Below are 19,886 nucleotides of genomic sequence, written 5' to 3' on the forward strand. Positions count from 1 at the left end.
ATCTTACTGAATGCCGTAATGTATGTATAATAATTAGATACTTATAGAGTGATTCTGACTGGTTACATATAAGAAATAGTTGAATTAATCAATAATATAAGACGGTTGATTTTTAATTAGCTTTTAGTAAAAATGAATTTAAATGAAAATATTACGTAGTTTTAAAGTTGCAATAATAAATTAGTATACAAATATAAATTCACCTCATTAGTATTGGTGGCGATGAGAATAATGCTGCTCAATTACACATGAACAATGATTTCGAATAAGCTAATTTCTTTCTTTATTTCCAGAAATGATTAAAGACAAAAGCTTGAAGCTTTGCAGAATTCTTTGTGAGAGAAATAATACTGTTAAAGTTTCGTGGAAATTCAAGAATATTGCAAATATTAAATACTACCAGCTTCGCATATAGTCACCCTTACAAGGAATATTCCTTATGACTGTAATTAAATCTTGCGCTTTTAAGCAAACAATGACTTTCAGTAATAATTTATTTTATTTTTGTATGGATTTGAATCCACTTTGTACCACAACTTATGTTTAGTTTAGAGTCATTTAACGCCGTGCAATTTTGACAATTTGAAATCGATCCTTGGCGCCCTCTGAAATAACTTGAGGCCACCATTTGGCGCCTAAAGGGTAACCGCCATTTGACCTTTGAACTTCTAAAAGTAATATGTGAATGAATAAAAAAAAAGCATAGTGGTAATGGGGGGAACGAGAGTATTGTTTGTAGAGGATTGAAATTAATAAGAAAAACTTTTAAGCGTATTATGTAAAAACGAAAGAAGTGAAATTTAATTCATTCAATTGGAAATAATTTTTGTAAATATTATTTTATTGTATTTTAGTAGCTATTTATGTTGAGGTATTTAGACCTCTACTTTGAAGAGCTGGGTTGAAACAAAAAATAAAATGCAACATTAGAGAAATTTATCGAAGATTTTATTAGTAAAATACTAGAAATGAGGTCTATCAGAATTTCTGATATTCAATTCCAACAAAAAAAAGGTAATAAGAAAAATAAAAAAAATAATATTTCAGGTTATGACAATAAAATAAGTGATTCAAATATTGGCGCCGATTCATCGGTATTAGTAGAATGTGGATGCTATGCGAAATTGCATGCAATTTATATTACATGCATACAATGTGGTAAGTTGCGAATAAAAATTTCTTAGGGAGAATGATTTAATGTGAATATGAGGTGGAGAGAGGTAATAAGTCAGAAATAATATCAAATTAATTAAAATTGTAATTTTTAGGAAGGATTTCATGTGAATTAGAGAAGGATATTATTGAGTTAAATAATGAATGTATATTTTGTAAATCCAAGTTAGTTAAAGATGAGAGTGGAGATTTTATTTCAGAAGGAAACAATGAGGATGAGGAAATAGCTCATTATTTTCAAGCATTAGAGAGGAGAGATAGATTATTAGAGTATGCAAAAAATTCTACAAGTAGAACACGGGTAATTGATGAAGAAACTGACTGGTTTTCAGAATTTGAAAACCCTTGGAATACTAAAGATGAAAGACTTTTAGCATTGAAAATGTCGAAAGAATGCGCCGAAAGTGCAGCAAAAAGTAGGTTTTCAAAATATATTTTTGTGATTAGAATTTAATACATTATTATAGGGAAAACAATGATAAATATAGATATTGAAAACAAGCAGATTACAATGGATGAAGGTTATAATACAAGGAATGCCTTGCATTATGCAAAATTATTAGAAGAATTTGAACATAGAAGAGAAAAAAAGACTGATATAAGTACTGGAAAAACTGAAACAAATGTCGAGAATGTATTAAGTATGTTGGGACAAAGACTAAGATTTGAAGAAGAATCCAAAATTGAGGGTAGCTTTAAATTACCTAATAAAGATACTATAATAAATGAGTTTTTGCCTTTATCAGTGAATGATCCAGTTTGGTCAGATCAGGATGATTAAGAATATGAGAGAAGAGTACCGAATAAATATTTGATAAATTCTGAATTATGCACTAAAAATAGGCAAAAACAAATAATGGTGATTTAGAATTGGATTTGTAAGTTGGTGTGGCATTTTGGTGTGGAATTTTTGAAAAAAAAAATTACTAAGTTTTTTTTTTCTTTTTCTCCCAGAATTCAAGGAAAGGGAAATGGATTTTTCTTTCAAATTTAAGAAACATTACTCTTGGAAATAAAAATTGCTTGAAATAATAAGATATTCAAATTTTGAGATTTTTATTTATATTCAACAATCTGAGTTGAATTTGACAAGTATTTATTTCATTAACTATTAAGAAGTGAATAAGATAAAGTAAAATTATAGGAATATTTGAAGAGTAATGATGTGGCTTTTTCGTACATTATTATTTTTATTATCATTATTATGTTTGGGAGTTACAACGGTTTTTGGTGACTTGGAAGAAAATTCAAAAGCAACTAATGGAAATGAAACACTTGAAGATTTGGCAAAGAAGCTTTTGGGAAAATTTGAGTCAATGGAATATCCTGGAATGCAGAATATTACGGATCCATTAACAAAAATAGTTTATGGACCATTTTTTTATGAGATTAACAATGTATCGCTACCTTTAAATATTACATCTTTGACAGGAGGAGCCTTTAATCCTCCAAGTAGTCACGAATCAGCACAATATTACTATGAAAGTTTTGTGACTGAGCCATTTACTCCAGATCAGAGTGATGCTATTGCGTCATTTGAGGCAAGAAAAGTTATTAGGGGAGGAGTTGGAGCCCCAAATGGAACATATGTATTTTTCCAAGAAGAAATTCAATTACTTCCAAATTCAAGTTCTGGTGGAACTAATGGAGGTATTGGGGGAGGAAATAATGGAAATAATGGAAATAACAATGGAAATACAATACCAAATATTAAGCTTCCAGAAGGAAGTTTTGCTGTGAATGGAACAAGACTTCCAGTAGGAACAACAAGTTTTGGCCCAGTAACTTTCCCAAATGGAGCAATTTTGCCTTTGGGGGCTTTACTTCCAAATGGAACACTTTTACAGGCTGGAACAAAGTTGGGTCAAATGACCACTCTTCCAGGAGGAACTTTATTTCCAGGAGGTGCAACATTTCTGGAAGATTCTTCTTATAAACCAGTTTTGACTTTAAATATGAATTGTAACTTCATTGGGTCTCAGACATATGGATATAGATGTTCAAATAAAGCAGAATTAAAACCGGAAGCTTCATGTTGTATTACAAATACGCTATGTTATTCAGTATCAGGATTTAGCAATATGACATCAGTGTCAATACCAGCAGGAGGAATCCTTCCATCAGGATCAAATCTTCCAAATAATTCCTTACTTTTGGGGCCATTAACTATTTCTACTAATACTATTTTTGGAGGAGGAGCTATATTACCGAATGGTGAAATAATTTCCCCAAATACTACAGTTCCATACGGAACAATACTCCCGACTGGTACATTTATTGCTGATACTATTTATTTAGAGACCGGTTGTGTTTTAATGGGAGGACTAATAGCTTTTGGTTCATCTCCATTCATGATTAATCTTCCAGCTGGGAGTAAACTAGGTCTTGGAACTTCGCTTGGAGGCGGAGCAATACTTAAGGGAATTTCATATTTAACTGGTGGAGCAATTTTCCCAAATGGTACAATATTACAGCCAGGTACTATACTTCAGCCTCCATTGCATCCGGATAATGTAATAACAGAAACTTCCCTACTATTTAATTATCATTTGGGTATTCAGGATAATTTATCTTCTTGGGTATTACCTTCAGGAACTTTACTTCCAGGAGGGTTCTCAAATAGAGTTGCATTAGCAGTTTTGCAAGGAGGTTTTTACCAATTTAACGCACCTTTTGGTTATAAGAATGCTGTTTACAAATCTTCGATTGATAATCAGCAAGAGAAGAACGCAGGATTTTCTTCAGTTTCTAACATCTTTAATGATTTATCCACAAATCAGAACAATTTACATCCTTACTTTGATGATAATAGTGATTTATATGGTACAACTACAACATACTCATCCAATTCTAATTATGGTTCTCAATCAGGCTCTTCAAATCTCATTGGATTTAGAGTATTAAATTATCAGATACCATCCTCAAGCAGTTATATGGAATTACCTCAACAAATGCTTTTAATAGATAATGCGTATTTCCCAAATGGTTTAAGTTCTAATGGCCCAATTCTTTTTTCTAATGGTACAATACTTCCAAGTCCTGTTATAATTAAGTCAAGTGTAACACTTCCACCTGGTACTTTTATTTTTGGAGCGTTATTAACTCCAAATGTTCAACTTGGAGGTCCATCTTTAGTTTTAGGTACTGCTGTTTTACCTCCATCTATCAGATTAAGTTCATCAACTTCTTTGCCATCAAAAGCTATTCTCCCTGGTGGAGCTTTCCTTCCTTTAGGAGGTGTTTTAACTGGTGATATTCTTTATCCATCAGGAAAAACTATTCAATCTGGAACATCTTTACCTTCTAACTCGTATATTAAACCAAATGCTTTACTTACTAATGGATTAGTTTTACCAGGAGGTGGAATTTTCCCTGGTGGAATTCTTATTCCAAACGGACAATTTGTACAACCAATGTCTGTACCACCTGGTACAATGTTCCCACCTACATCTACTTTACTTGGTACTATACATATGACAAAAGGAGGAGCTTTATTACCAGGTGGAGCAGTCTTTTCAGGAAATAGTACTGTTCCTTCTGGTTCTCAGTTATTAATTGGAGCTGTATTATCGCAAGGGACTATTTTACCAGGAGGTATTGTATTTCAATCTGAAACAATAATTAGTGGAGGAATTCAAATTTCTCCATTAAATTCTCTCTCAGATTTGGACATTAATCAAGATGATTTTAATCCTGATAACTACCCTCCATTCTTCCCTCAAGATCCAAGTAATCCAGGTGGTAATAGCCCAAACAACAATACTTATATAACAGCTCAAGTTAATATTACTAATTTCTACTATAAGGATCAATCTCAAGACTCTTTTTCATTCTTCAAAAACTTATTCTCTTCAAGTCTAGCTCTATCAATGGGGTTTGAGACTAATTCTATTCTAATCAATTCTTTATCTCCAGCAGAAAACCCTTATAATATTTCAGGCTATGATGGATCTTTTCTGTCTACATCTTTATCAAGTCCAAGCTCTTTCTCTTATTTAGATAACTTCTATTCATCAGATCAAAAAGGAATATCTGTTACATTTGAAATACACCCCAAACTTGAAAACTCTTCTCTAGAAGATATTATTGAGGTTTTATTGAATAATGTCATTCAAAATCCTTCAAGTTCTTTCAATCGTATCTTCTCTTGGGTTGGATTTATGATTCTTGCTGACAAGTCACCCAATTTCTGGACTAGACATCTTAGAGGTGGAAATAGAAAGATTATCAAGATTCCATATTTGGCAAATATTACTGATTTCTCAACAATTCAAAACGCCTTTGATGGAAATGAGATCCATAACTTACTAGGAATTATTCAGAGTCGAAACCATAATGAATCATCTGTACTTATTGATCATATAGATGCTGATAAGAATGTTGAAAATGTATCATTATGGGGGAATTCATTCAAAGAGAAAACCCAATATCAAAGTCAAGAACAGAATCAAAACCAATACCTATATCAGGAACAAAGTCAATATCAAAACCAATTAGGGTATATGTAATCTGAGAATAATTCACCAAGCCTAATCTCCAGCTTCAATGAATTAAGGCTTTAAAAAAGGGGAAATACGACTAATTCTTGTCCTAAATACAACCAAAATCCAGAAACAAATATTTCTTTTTTTTTTTGGATTCTAAAGATTAAATTCCATCAAGAAAACAAATTCATTCAAATATAATAACTTAATGTACCAATTTCACATTATTATTATTATCACTCTAATCGCATTAATTCTACTCAAGACAACAATAGTCTCTAATTGTTTATTTCTTTTCAATATTTGTGAACTTATTAATTTCTATATTTCAATCCCTATAATAAAATATCCTTCTCCTTAATCATTAAGTTATTAAAGAGATAGATATTTAAAGTTGTAGTCTCCTAAACATTAATATAACAACAATTCCTGCAAAAACGCATAATGTAATCATTGTGTAAGCCATAAACCAAAATATATCAACATTCTTTTCCAATCCACTTTGAATATTCATTCCAAAAATTGAAGCAATAGCTGAAACAAATCCAACACATACTCCAACAATATCTAAGCTGATTTCACCTTTGAGAAAGTTGTTTCTTATTGTAGCCAAGTGAATCTGCATGACTTCAATTGCATCATCCAATTGAGCATTTAAACGATTCACTGTTCGGATTAATCCCTCAACTTCTTGTTCATAACATTCTAAAAGTATCTCAGAATCAAAGAATGTTGATTCTAAGATAGCTTTATTATCCCAATTTTCAGGATTATTCCAGAACTTAGAGATTTCTATCCTAATTAACAAATCATCATCGTCCAAGATCTCTTTAATAGCTTCATATACACCTTTAATTCTATCTCTAAGAGAATCAAGACGTTTTCTTAAGTCATTAATCTCATATACTTTTTGGGTTGAAGTTGGATTATTTTCAATATGAAGAAGAAAATCTTGAGCTGTATCATCTATTATATAGTAACTATCCCAAAGTTGCTTGCATACTTCAATCAAACAAATTTCCAAAGCATTAAGTTCTAAAGATGCTTTATGTTGATATTCATTATGTTTTGTAGTTCCACTAGGAGGTATTTCTAATAGATTTAACTTTACAGGACTACAATGATTTGATTTATGTAAACTTTCAGGCTTAGTTTTGGTTTCAGGTTTTAAATATTCTGGTGCAGATACTGTGATATTATAAAGATCTTTAATCGGAGCTTTTGCTTCAATATTACTTCTAAGTTCACTATTCAAAGTATTTTGTTTTAATTCTTCACTAATAATGGCTTCTTCTACATTAATTTTACGTGTAATAAATATTAGCTTTTCTATAATTGAGAGATCTCTAGGATTCGAATCTTTAATATATCTTTGAGTCTTCGTTTTAGATTTTAAATGAAATCCAATTAGTTTTGAATTGGACATATCAATCTTTTTATTAATTCCATGACTTAAAAGTTGTGGTTCAGTTTCTGTTTCTATTTCAAAGGTTTCACTTTCATCACGTCCTGGAGAAAATACAATAGGACTAACTGGAAGATAATAAACCTTATCATGTAGTATTAAACATCTAACACCTGGCATATTAACTAATATACAATTTCTTCTAATCTCAATGGATGGTCTTTCAAAACTATGTAAACCAACAACTTGACGAAGATCTCTTAGTGTAAGAGCTCCTGATGCTCTTTCTTCAAGAATTTGTCTTTCATTATGCATATGTACCTTCCTAAGAAGTTCAGCTGTCTGCATATATTTTTGAGAGATTTTTCCATCTTTAATACAAACAACAGGTATCTTTCTTTGTTTTTGTGAATATTTTTCAACCCAATGTTGTATTCTTCTATTACCAGAACCTTCAAGATAAGAGGAGCCAATAGTGTGGATTTTTGAGGATGAACCAAAGTACCTTGAACTAAGATCTTTACTATGGTTTTCTTTTTCTTTAAAATGCTGATTGCTACCTTGTAACTCTTTTTTCATTTCTAATTCCATATTAACAATTTCATACTCTTTCTTCTTTTTCCTTCTATTTGGGATTCTACTATTCAGAATCCTTCCATATTCCTCTCCTTCCATATCAATATCTACCTCATTATCTTCTGGTATATACTCATCTTCTTCATAGTTTTTTGAGGAATATCCTGGTGATATTTGGATATATTCCTGATCTCCATAGAGATATTCACTACTATTATAGCTCATTTTTATTTGTGTTTGCTTTTCTTTAATAATTTCCTTTTTAGTTCTGTATTTTTCATCATCAATTAATCGAAACTATTAATAATTAAAACAGCAAATAGAAGTTGATTAATAATTAGAGATGATTAGAAATCAAAAGAAATCTTAAATTCCGAATGATAATATATCTAGATTTTTTTCAAGTTTTCCATTTCAGTAATTATTTTCTTTTATTTTTCTACCAGATAGTTAAAATAAAGAAAAAGGAATTAACCCCTTCTCTCACATTAAGATTCACTCTTTGTCTTATAAACTTATAATTCTATTTAACTAATTTTTCATTATTATTTTTTCATACATGCTTACGATCTTTTTTCCCTCGCTTTAACCCCACTTTTTAGATCAATTTCAAACAATACTCTTATTATTCGGTACCGTTAAGGCGCCAAAAATGGGCGCCAAACGACTTGGTACAAAATTTAAGATGGTATTTATCAAAGGAAGATGTAATACAAAGAGCGGTTGAGGGGAGGTATGGAAATGAGTGAATAAATTAGGAAAAAAAAATTAATAATAATAACAATAATAATAAAGAATAGGAAGTTTCACAGTAAAGGGAGAGGTAGATTAAAAGTAAATAGGAGGAATTCTCTCTAAAGAAGGAAAGAAGTACAAATATTTAATGTAAACAGAGTTACTCTAGATTTTTTTTTTCCTACTTATAGCACAAGCATAATTGTGCAAAAGGAGATAGTGATATAAATATTTAAATGTATTCACATTTTTATAAATAAGAAAGTTAAAGGACCTAATAAATCAGAAAAAAAGAAAGAAAGTGAGCGAAATTGAACGTATAATGGAAGACAAAGTAATTGAGTATAGGTTTTAAGGACAAATATAAAATTATGGCAGATAGCTTTGGGGGTAAAAATAAGGCAGGAAGAGAGTTTATTTATAATGTGAGAGATGAATTAAAGCCACCAATAGAAAATGCATATTCGAATTACCATCCACTATTAAGAAGGGAAATATTTGAAGATCAGAGAAATGATCTTGCAAGATTGTATTTCAGGATTCAAGATCCTATACAATTGTCTTCTTCTGGTCAGAATGAAGGAGCTCAGAATGTTTTTGTGGGTGAATTATTTGGAATGTGTACAAGAGAGGAAATGATCAATAAACAACAGACTTCTACAGCTAATGATTTTGAGAGACTTTCTGGAGTCACTTTGAATGATGATTTAGAAGCTAGAATAGTGAATGAGTTTCTTACAATGAAAAGCTTTCAAAGATCTGATGCATCCAGGGTCTTTCACAAAGAACTAGTCAGACCAGTAGTTTGGTGCAGAATGGTTGTAAGAAGATTATTAGTTTATTTCATTGAAGCTGATAGAATTTTTCTCAATTATTTATATAGAAAACCACAAGGGCAAGGATATAAGTACATTGATATATATAACTTTCTTAGAGATAGACTAAGAGCAGTTTGGCAAGATTTAACAGTACAACATGCTACACGACATAGAGCAAGTATTGATAGTTTTGAGGTATCATTTAGATTTCTATTATTTTCTGAGGAGTATTTATGTAATTTGAAAGAATTTAACTCAGTACAGAATGGTTCTTTAATGTCAACTTGTTTGGACAAGCTTATGTCGGGATATTTGGATGTTTTATATTATAGAAAGAAGAGTAGTAGTTATTTATGTGACTCTGAACTTTCCAGAATATTGGTTTATGATTCTCCTTTTCAACCAGAATTCTGGTCTTATCGTATCTTGACCAGTATGAGCATTAAGATTAAGGATGCAAATGATAACAGAATTATGGATATAATTAATTTAATTTCTCCAGAAATGATTGAACACCCTCTAATTAAGCTTTCACTTGGAATTCATTGCTCTTTTAGATTTGTAAACATTGTTAGATATTTTAGATACTTCAGAAAGTGTTTTGGTATCATTTCTAATTTAATTAAAGATGAAAATAATTCTATTGAATCTTTTCAAAATAAAGATGGCCAAGATCCAGAGCAATATAGACAGTTTGGTCATGCTTTGATTCTTATTTGTATATTAATTAAAAAATATTCAAATATCATTCGTCTCAAATATTTAAATATATTGTTATCATCTAACATGAGTAAACGCCAACTTATGCCTTTAAATAGCTTCATTGAGATATTTGGGTTCTACATAGAATCTATTGAATCACTGAAACTATTTACTGAGAGATTTGATATTAAGATCTTTAACAAGGATAATCCTAATGTCTTTCTTTTTCAAGGAAGCAATATTGGACAGTTTCAATCAATTCAGCAGATTTGCAATCTCACCACAAAATTTGTGGTATCATTTAAAGACTGTATAAATTTCTCAACAATGGAATCATTAAGTATTTTAAACTCCCTAAACTGGCCTTCTGAGATTCTGACTTCTCTTTTGGAAAAGATCCCCAGAATTGACATTCTAGACCCTATTTTAGGGAAAATTTCAAAAGTTGACTTTAAAAACAAGACTCACACAGAAGATTTAAACAAAAACAAGATCGCTGATTCAAATTCAAATCAGTTTTCCTTTACTTCTCTTTCATCAAGCAATAGGGATGTAATTAATAACAATTATAAGAATAATAATCTTTCCAACACTTTAATTCAAAACTTAAAAGAAATAGATATCAACAAAGCTACAGCATATCGTAATTTTATCACAAACTCAACCAAACAAAACAAAAGAAAAGGATTCTTCATGGAAGAAGAGGTACCTTCCATTTTCTCAAATCCAAACATTACTTACGATGTACACACAGACTCTACTTCTAACATGAATACCAATAGTAGCAATAAACGAAGGTCTATTACTGAAAATATCACTCTTCTCTCTGAAAATACGACAAACAAGCCATATAATCTACAAACAAAAAACAAATTAGCTAATTTTCAGATAGATTCACCCAAATTTCCCTTCCAAACTACCAATTCTCATAATTTATTAAATAACTTAATTCCAAATGAGCGCCAAACTCCAGACCCTGGGCATTGCGCGCCAATAGGTCATGAATTAACAGAAATTAAAGAAACTGAAGAAAGAAAACAGAGTGAGAAGGATGATGTATATGATTACAAGAAAGAAGTTGTGAATGTAGTAGAATCTATTCCAAAGGATTATTTGGATTTAAGTGTTCAGAAGAATGGTCAGGTATTGAAATTTGGGAAGGAGATTTCTGTGAATTATGTGGGGGAAGGCGATCTTGGGAAAACTGAAGCTAATATTTTGGGATTAGAAAACCAAATAATAGAGGATGGACTTGTTGGTTTGAGCGGATGGAAACGTTTTAGAGTATTCTTTAATAAATATCAAGGCTCAGAAATGGAGTTAAAGGAAGAAGTTGAGAATGATAGAATACTTGAGAATGATAAAGAAAGCCAAAAACGTATTAATATACTTTTATCCAGGATAAATCTTCCAGAAAATGAAAATGGAATTAATCAGTGGTTAAATTTATCAGTTTCTGGAATTTTGGAGCAGATTAAAACTGATATTATTTCAAGAGTGATTAAATCTTTAAAATTTAGCTTTGTATTTTTTTATAATCAATTACTGAATATAGAAGGCGTATCGAGATCCCATATAAGCCAATTGAATACATTTTACACCAAATTGGAGCTAATACTTTCAAATTTGACAAATGGGGATTTCTTGGATAAAAAAACAGTTCAGACTACTGACCAATTGAAAACTACAGAAAATCATGATTATGTTTTTCCATGGAATTCTGTAATGGTTAAATCTGAAATATTATCAGGTAGTAAAAAAGAAAAAGATCAAATGATTATAGATATTTACGAAATTGACTTTTCTCATGAGAATTTTGAAAGATTTCAAGGAAATAAACAATCTCAGATTCCTGTTCACGTTGAAATGCTTTCAATATGGCAAAACAATTCAAGAACCTGCTTAAGAAGCCAACTTTTTTCTAATGATGATATTTCACTCTTAAAAGAGAAAGAGAGAGAAAATATTAAAGAAGCTGAAAATCTTACTTTAGAGAGACTTTTATATGAATATCTAATCAATAATGGAGATGTTATTGTTTGGACACTTCCTTTTCTTGTAAGAAGTTGTGAGAATTTTATCAATATTTCACTCAATAGTTCTTTTTACGACTCTGAAGATACTTCAAATGAATATATGAAAAGATCTTTAGACTCTTTTGCTTTTCCAATCACATCAGAAAAGGGAAAAAAGCAACTTATTGCAGAATTTGAATCGTGTTGTAAAGTTTTGAATATTAAAAGTTATCCAATTGAAGTTAAAAGCAAAATACCTATTCTGAAAACAATTACTGTAGTTTTATCTTTTGTTACTTATATTCCAATTAATCATTTAATTTTAGCTAGTGGTAATGAAATCTTTCAACAGAAGCTTAAAGATGAAATCTTAAACTTGGAAAATACTATCGAGGAAATTATCTTGAAAGAATATCTTCAAGAATGTCAATCATTAGTTATTTCAGATGAATCTATTTTGGAAGCTGGAGATAGACGACAGTCTTTTAATTATGGTAATAATGAATCTGCTTTAATCTCAAATTATTCAGGAGTTTCTTGTAATTTGAAATTCAAATGTATTGGAATTGCTCCTTTAGAAGTATTAAGTGACTCTACTATTAAACAAGATAAAATTTCTATCTACGTTCCTGGTCTAAATTCATTAATTAATACAAAGTTAAATAATAAAAGCTTCCCTAATAATCTTGTTGTATCAAATCACTATCAAGAAGATCTTGAAATTAATTCTATTAGTTTCTTGTCTACAATGTGGCTTCAGAATTTCCATAAAGGATTGAATATTAAGGATAGGATTGGTAATAATATTAAAGGATGTAATGGCAATATAGAACTTTCGTTATTTAAGGAGGCCATCAGAATTGGTTTTATAGATTGTTTTAGACTATTTACAAATGGAAATATAGATTGGATATTGGTTTCTGGAAATTGTTCTTACACGGAAATTAAGGAAATCATTATTTGGATTTATGACTTGTATATTAATTCTATGGCATGCTTTGATAATGGTTTATTGGCTTCTTTAACACCAAGAGTAAGTTCTTTTCCAGGAAGTTTATCTTGGGATTCAAGAGATTCTTACAAGATTAGAGATTTATCAGGTGGAATTTTGAAACAATATGAGAGATATATTAAAGCTATTTCAGATTCATTAAATAATAAATATAAAATATCAGCTTCTTCTATAAATATTCCAAAGGTCATTTGGAATGTTATATTTGATCATTTACAACCTATTAATACACTTAACTCCGTTCTTTCTGACTCTACCTTGTTTGAACAATTTTCTAATCTAATTTTAATTAGACAAAACTTACAAGAAGATCATCAGGAGCTAGTTAAAAACTTGAAAAGAGAACAAATTTTGGATTCTATGGACTTATTGTCAAAAATGGACAAGGAGCTTTTCAATTATAGAGCTTTTAATTACTCTAATAGATTTAAGCTTGGTAGAGACGGATAAATTTAATTAGAAATAAATAAATATATAATCAAAAAGTAAATAATAATGAATTATATCGTTAGGTTAGATTTTTAACTAGGAAATGAGTATTACTAATGCAAATTACTTTAATTACCACAAATTTTATGTTTAATTATTTTTGAAGTAATGACGTGGCAAATTAAATAAAAGAAAAAATAATTACTTAAGATATTTGATCTTATATTGTTTAGAATTTAATGATCAAGATTAAAACTTTACTACTTTTTAATAATTTGAACAACGTCTTCATCAATTAAAACATGGTCTTTTCCTACTCTTTGGGGATTATGTCTAACAGACTGACCCCAAACTAGAGCATATTTCATCTGAGGGAGTAATTGTTTATGTATTCTCCTACAAAAATCTGCTATAGTAGACTTATCACGTTTTAAAATAACTGGAGCAGCATAATCAGGAATCTGACCTTTAGGCTTAGTATAAATCCTAATAAGATCTAAATACTGCCATATTTTCTCAATAAGACCATCAAGATTCCATTCATGATGAGCAGATACTGGAACATAATGTGGACATTGTGAAAGAACATCCAATTCTTCAATAGTAATTTGATCAATCTTATTTAGAATATAAATACAAGGTAAATATATACGATTACCTTCAATAATATCAATAATATCATCAGCAGTTGCATCACAACGGATAACAAAGTTAGCATTATTGATTCTATACTCTGAACAGATTGATTTAATAGTCTCCTCGTCAATATTTTTAAGTTGTACAGTAGAAGTAATTGTAATTCCACCTCTGTCTTTTCTAGTAAATGATATATTTGGTGGTTGCTTATTTAACCTAATTCCAAAACCTTCCAATTCTCTCTCAATAATTCTTTTATGTGTTAAAGGTTTTAAAGCATCTAAAACAATGAGAATTAAACTACATGTTCTACCTACACCAATAACTTGACGACCTCTACCTTTACCATCCTTGGCTCCTTCAATAATTCCGGGTAAATCTAAGAGCTGAATTTTAGCACCTTTGTAATTAAATACACCAGGAACACATGTAAGAGTAGTAAATTCATAAGCTGCTACTTCACTAAAAGTACCAGTTAATTTATTTAATAGGGTTGATTTACCTACAGAAGGAAAGCCAATAAGTCCTACTCTTGCTTCTCCTGTCTTGCTGACATCCCAACCTTCATTCCCTCCGCCACCTCCTCCTCTTCCATCGCCACCACTAATTACCTGTGCTCTTAGTTTTGCTAATTTTGCCTTTAATAAACCCAAATGAAAATTGGTTGCCTTATTTTTTTGAGTTCTGGCCATTTCGGCCTCTATCTCGGCAATCTTCTGAAGTAAACTCATTTCAAATTCCTAAAGAACCACTCCAGAAATTCTTCTGATTATTTTTATCTTTTTTCCCCTTAATTTTACTCCTATTGAATTTATTTGTCTAATTGTCAATTATAAACCGGAACTTTTGGCGCCACAAATTTTTGAAATAATATTTTTGCTAAATATAATTTTTAATAGGTAATAAAAAGAGGGGCAAGGGAAAGGGTGTAATATTTTATTTATTAAGTGGGAAAATTATAGGCAAATTTAATATTAAGATTTGACAGATTAATATAAATAAAATATATTTTAGGATATATTTTGAAATATTAAGGTGTTAACTAAACGTTGAAATGTTGAAATCTAATGCAAAATAGGAGAAAAGAACGACTATTATTTGTATAATGATTGAAATCATAAGAATCCCAGAAATTGAGTTCTATTAGATTTTTAAATAAGTTAAGATTTTTTTTTCTTAATAATACAAGATAGAAAAATTGAATATATATTGAATTGTATTTTTAACATTTTCCACCCTGTAGTAGTAATTATAACTTACGCTTAATTTAGAATGAAGATTTAATGCTTTAGCTTGGCATAATTCTAAAAATAAATTTTATTTATTATGAAGAATGCCATATTAATTTTAAGTAAAATTCCATAAATCTTTGACTTACCATAAGTTAGCTCTTTAATTATTCTTTCAGATTTCTTCTTAACATATCCATTTTGACTGTTTAAATTAAAATCAGAATTAATTTTAATTTCGTCCATTTGTAGCCATGAAACTGGTGATAATAATGAAATAATACTTTCTGGATGATTATATTCGCTTAAATCTTCGTTCATTATCTTGAAAAATAATTAATTATTCATTTATTCTCTTTATTTTTAAAATTCATTAATTCAATTCTACTTACTTTTTCCACGTTATTTTCTTCGCTTGTCATTGAAATATAATTTTTCAGAGTATTTATGAATATTTCAGTATTGTCCGACTATTTAAGAAAAAAATAGTACAATTTTGTACTTGAATTTCTTTATTTTTTTAATATTATTATTAATATTTAATTTTTAATTTACTTCTAAATTATTAACTACTTTGATTCTTCTTTAAATTATTGCCAGATGATTATTTCAATTACGTGTAAAGAAATTTGCATGCATGCAAATATAATATATATATCATTACTTGCATGTAAAAAAGGAAAATAAATATTTCATTTGCAATAATCCTATTAAAATTTAATGAAATTATTGATTTTTTATCTAAGCAAAATACTAAATAAAAATTAAATTTTCTCATAAATGTACAAGTAAGACCAAAAAACTAAGCCAATGGGTGTTTCAAGAAAAAATGAATCAAAAACTCTGCGAATAAGTTTATAATTATGTTTATGGAGCCATTCTTGCAGATTTTCATTAAAGTATGAATTAATTACAAAGAATTTTGGTAATTCCCCAGAAAGTTTTCTATTAAATCTGTAATTCAAACAATTGTCAAAATTTGAAGTATTTAACTTAGTAATATTTGATGAAATATATGGACTGGGGTAAGATGTATTCAACAAGGGATTAATAACAAAAATCTCCTCCAATAACTGTGTAGTATTTGGATGTGTCCAAAGTATTTCATTCATATTCTTATGTTTGATTGATTGATTAATATTAGGAGAACAATCAAAGAATCCAAATTTCACGTCTTGGTTTAAGAAAGAGTAGGCTGGATACATATGGCATTGAGAAACAAAGAAAATGGATCCATTCTTCTGCAAATTCAAATTGGACAAATATCTAATCGCAGATTCACCACCTCTTTGAAATATTGTTGTAAAGAAAAAAGCTGGAATAATTTGAGCTAGTAATGTTACTAGAAGGTACTTATTATTGAGATATATTCGAAAAATGCTAATACTACTAAATAATAACCCCATACAGTTATTATTATCCATTTTGAAGAGCTTATGTATTTCTAAAATGAGTTTATATATTCCAAGGCTCGTGGTAATTAACAATATGGGAAAATAAGGGATAATAAAACGATGTTCTTTATGTGATGTAGTAGAAAGCAAGATCATAGTAATTAAAGTAGAAATTTGTGATATTTTAAATATTTGATTTTTTAAATTAAATGATTCGATGATTCCAAGAATCATAAATGGTAGATAAGAAAGTAAAGTAACAATTGGCATTTCAGTAAAGTAATAAAGTCTGGAATTTGAACCATATATTTGTCCTGGATCTCCCATCAAATTAAATTTAACAAAGTTAATCATTGGAATTGTAAATTTTTTGTAGAACAAATAATCCAAATAAAACATTACTGGTATTGTGATGAAAACAACAACTATGCAAATTTTTAACAATTTCATGATTGTAAAAATTGAATATTTACTACCTTTATTAATAATATCTTTAATTTGAAAAATAATCAAAGTTAAGTATAATATTAGCCAAAATTGAACAGATGAATGCCTAACTAAAACACTTAATGAAGAAAGAAATATTCCAATTATAAGAGATTGATTATCTGAGTAACTACCATTAATCAATTCTTCTGATTTAATGATAAAATATATACTCCAGATATTAATACAATTTTCAACAGTTTGGGCATAAGTTCTACATAAAGTATAGAAATTATACCAACTAAATAATGAAATAAATAATGCCACAAAATCTAATTTATATTTATTACATATTTTCTGGTAAAATGAAATTTTGAAGAAGATAGAATCTTTCAAATTACTTTTGGATTTATTATCACTATCTTCAATTTTAGTTTCCATTCGAGCATAATAATTTTTGTGAAATATTGAATAAGCAACTTTACTTGTACCAATATCTGTTAATATAGCAAATATAGACTGATAAAGCCTTGGAATAATGAAATAATAATTTGTATGATATAAACATTGGTAATTATTCTTACAGAAAAATTTTACAATCTTTTTAAAGAAATTTATGATAATATAACATATAGTAAAAATTAGTGGATGAATAATACTTCTTAAAGATACACATGGTTCCCATTCCCATGTAAGGTACCCAAACTTATTCACAATTTTGTGTGCAACCTCTAAAGATTGCCAATACTCATCTGGATTATAAGTTGTGCGGATAAATAATGAATTTAGGATTCTAAAAACAATAATAATTATATAGACCATAATTAAGAATAAATTTTTTTTAACTTTGAGAAATTTTCAAAAACGAGTTTCTGGTAGTTATTTTGATTACTTACAAGATAATAAAATTCTAAAAATCAAATTAAATATTTATTAATACATAGAATCAATTACTCAAACTATTTCTTCTATTCAAAAGTTGAATTATTTTTTTTTTAAATTTCCATTACTAAAATTAATTTCTTATTTATTCACAAAAAAAAAAGTGGCGGGAAATGTCTGAACTATTAGTAATTATTTGACTTGAAGTTTTGGCAGTGGGGATATGTGGGGCGTAAATAAAATAAAAATTGACAAAAATAAAAAAAAAGACTATGTAAAATCTATTAATTGACAGAATTTAATATGGCAAAAATGATAATTGCATTGGAAATAAATAATTAATCAGATCAACTTGCTAATAACAGAATTTGAAATGCTTAGAGCAAGCTTAGGAAACTCATTTGAAAGTTGAACGAATTTAGGACTGTTAATTAGTACATCTACATGACAGGATGCAAAATCAACACAAAATTTGACAAGTTGATCAATTTTACAACGATGAGCAATAATAAGGATTTCGCAAACATTATTAACTTCCACTAATTGTTTAACAGTTTTAATGCATAAATCAGAAAGAGCTGATAAGTTATAGGAATCTGCAATAAGTAATACATTACACAATGTTTGGAGATCAGTTTCATCCAAGTAAGAAGTATAAAGAAATCTAATAATGACTTTGAATTCTTTTTTCGGAATATGTTCAAGACGGATTTCTTTTGAATTTGTTTCAGCCATGCCATTTTTGAACATTGATTTAAAGTATTGACTTTGAGCAACTAAAATGCATTTGTGTGCATATAAAGTTTCTTCATTTTCAAGAATGAAAATAATATCGCTAAATTCTGGATTATCAACAAGACTTTCCAAATTTGAAAGCATTGGTAATGAAATATTTTTGCTATGCATTGAACACGAGAACTTTCTTATATCTAATAAATAAGTATCCGATTTCCAACAGTTACCGTCATATCCACCAAATAAAAGACATTTACCGCCTGGAATAGTTGTTAGGGAGTTTCTTTGCCTAGGACTTGGAGAGTTCTTCTCAATTATCCTTTCCCAACGTACTATTGAAGGTAACTCAGAAATATCAAGAATAAATAAATCATTACACCTATTTTTTCCATCATATCCTCCAAACATTACAGCAGAAACATCATCTAATAAAGCTAAACTGTGACCTTTTCTTGCTGATGGACAGACACCAAAGACTTTTGGGGTTTGAAATTCTTTTTTTTCTGGATTATATAATGAAACATCACCAATATACTCTTTACCTGTGTTTCCACCAAAAAATATGATTCCTTTACTTGAAGAAATAGCACAATGACCATTTCTGTATCTTGGAATATAATTTTCAAATTCTATTTCATTCCAAGTCATTTTTGCAATATCATAAACCCATAAATCATTAAAACATTGAATTCCATCAAAACCTCCAAAAAGATAGAGCCTTCCAAAAATTCGTGTTAAGGAATGGCATGCCCTGGCTGAAGGTTTTTTTAACTTATTTGAAACCTTAACACGTTTCCAGCTTCCCAAAAGTTCTTCATTCACTTCTTCAGTGTAATTAAATGCATTCAAGTTATCGCTATTTAAATGATCTGTTCCTTTTACTGTAAATTCATACAAATCACTAAGCCAAAATTCACCATTGTGACCTCCATGTATATATAATGAATTCCCATATACGGCAGATGCATGATTATTTCTATTTTTTGGCCTCTTTTCAGAAGGTATCAATTTTTGCCAAAACATTACTTCTGAACTCGTATATAACACATAAAAATCATTTAGTGCTTGAAATCCATTCCAACCACCAAATAAATATAACTTATCTTCTATTATGTTACACGTATGTGCAGCTCTTGGGGATGGGAGTTTACCCCTGAATTCCCCTGACATCCAAGGAGTTAATGACATTTTATCTTCTGACTGAATTTTACCCTTTGTGATTTACCATTAAATTT

General features: G+C 29.3%; 8 protein-coding genes across 8 annotated transcripts; 4 read left to right on the plus strand and 4 right to left on the minus strand.

The window, feature by feature from the left end:
• Positions 1 to 968: 968 nt before the first annotated feature.
• cgd3_3530 (hypothetical protein) lies at positions 969 to 1,627 on the plus strand (the record flags this gene model as incomplete). The annotated part of the gene is made up of 2 exons (XM_001388087.1): positions 969 to 1,181; positions 1,262 to 1,627. Coding segments are annotated over 2 exons (579 nt in total), but the record flags the coding sequence as incomplete, so codon positions are not given.
• A 21-nt stretch (positions 1,628 to 1,648) lies between these two features.
• On the plus strand, positions 1,649 to 1,954 carry cgd3_3540 (hypothetical protein; the record flags this gene model as incomplete). The annotated part of the gene is made up of 1 exon (XM_626904.1): positions 1,649 to 1,954. One exon carries the CDS (start codon positions 1,649 to 1,651, stop codon positions 1,952 to 1,954), a length of 306 nt encoding a protein of 101 aa, XP_626904.1.
• Positions 1,955 to 2,333: 379 nt separating this feature from the next.
• On the plus strand, positions 2,334 to 5,681 carry cgd3_3550 (hypothetical protein with signal peptide; the record flags this gene model as incomplete). Its single annotated transcript, XM_626905.1, has 1 exon — positions 2,334 to 5,681. One exon carries the CDS (start codon positions 2,334 to 2,336, stop codon positions 5,679 to 5,681), a length of 3,348 nt encoding a protein of 1,115 aa, XP_626905.1.
• Positions 5,682 to 6,045: 364 nt separating this feature from the next.
• Positions 6,046 to 7,863, minus strand: cgd3_3560 (CorA family mitochondrial membrane protein with 2 transmembrane domains at C-terminus; the record flags this gene model as incomplete). Its single annotated transcript, XM_626906.1, has 1 exon — positions 6,046 to 7,863. The coding sequence occupies one exon, from the start codon at positions 7,861 to 7,863 to the stop codon at positions 6,046 to 6,048; it is 1,818 nt and encodes a 605-aa protein (XP_626906.1).
• Positions 7,864 to 8,744: 881 nt separating this feature from the next.
• cgd3_3570 (conserved hypothetical protein) lies at positions 8,745 to 13,370 on the plus strand (the record flags this gene model as incomplete). The annotated part of the gene is made up of 1 exon (XM_626907.1): positions 8,745 to 13,370. One exon carries the CDS (start codon positions 8,745 to 8,747, stop codon positions 13,368 to 13,370), a length of 4,626 nt encoding a protein of 1,541 aa, XP_626907.1.
• A 239-nt stretch (positions 13,371 to 13,609) lies between these two features.
• On the minus strand, positions 13,610 to 14,716 carry cgd3_3580 (DRG-like OBG family GTpase fused to an RNA binding domain TGS domain, Fun11p; the record flags this gene model as incomplete). Its single annotated transcript, XM_626908.1, has 1 exon — positions 13,610 to 14,716. One exon carries the CDS (start codon positions 14,714 to 14,716, stop codon positions 13,610 to 13,612), a length of 1,107 nt encoding a protein of 368 aa, XP_626908.1.
• Positions 14,717 to 15,978: 1,262 nt separating this feature from the next.
• Positions 15,979 to 17,892, minus strand: cgd3_3590 (dolichyl-phosphate-mannose-glycolipid alpha-mannosyltransferase involved in GPI anchor biosynthesis; the record flags this gene model as incomplete). The annotated part of the gene is made up of 1 exon (XM_626909.1): positions 15,979 to 17,892. A coding segment is annotated over one exon (1,914 nt), but the record flags the coding sequence as incomplete, so codon positions are not given.
• Positions 17,893 to 18,258: 366 nt separating this feature from the next.
• On the minus strand, positions 18,259 to 19,839 carry cgd3_3600 (hypothetical protein; the record flags this gene model as incomplete). The annotated part of the gene is made up of 1 exon (XM_001388088.1): positions 18,259 to 19,839. The coding sequence occupies one exon, from the start codon at positions 19,837 to 19,839 to the stop codon at positions 18,259 to 18,261; it is 1,581 nt and encodes a 526-aa protein (XP_001388125.1).
• Positions 19,840 to 19,886: the final 47 nt, after the last annotated feature.

Source organism: Cryptosporidium parvum, chromosome 3 (assembly GCF_000165345.1).
Source record: "Cryptosporidium parvum Iowa II chromosome 3, whole genome shotgun sequence".
In the NCBI taxonomy this organism is placed as follows: Eukaryota; Apicomplexa; class Conoidasida; order Eucoccidiorida; family Cryptosporidiidae; genus Cryptosporidium; species Cryptosporidium parvum.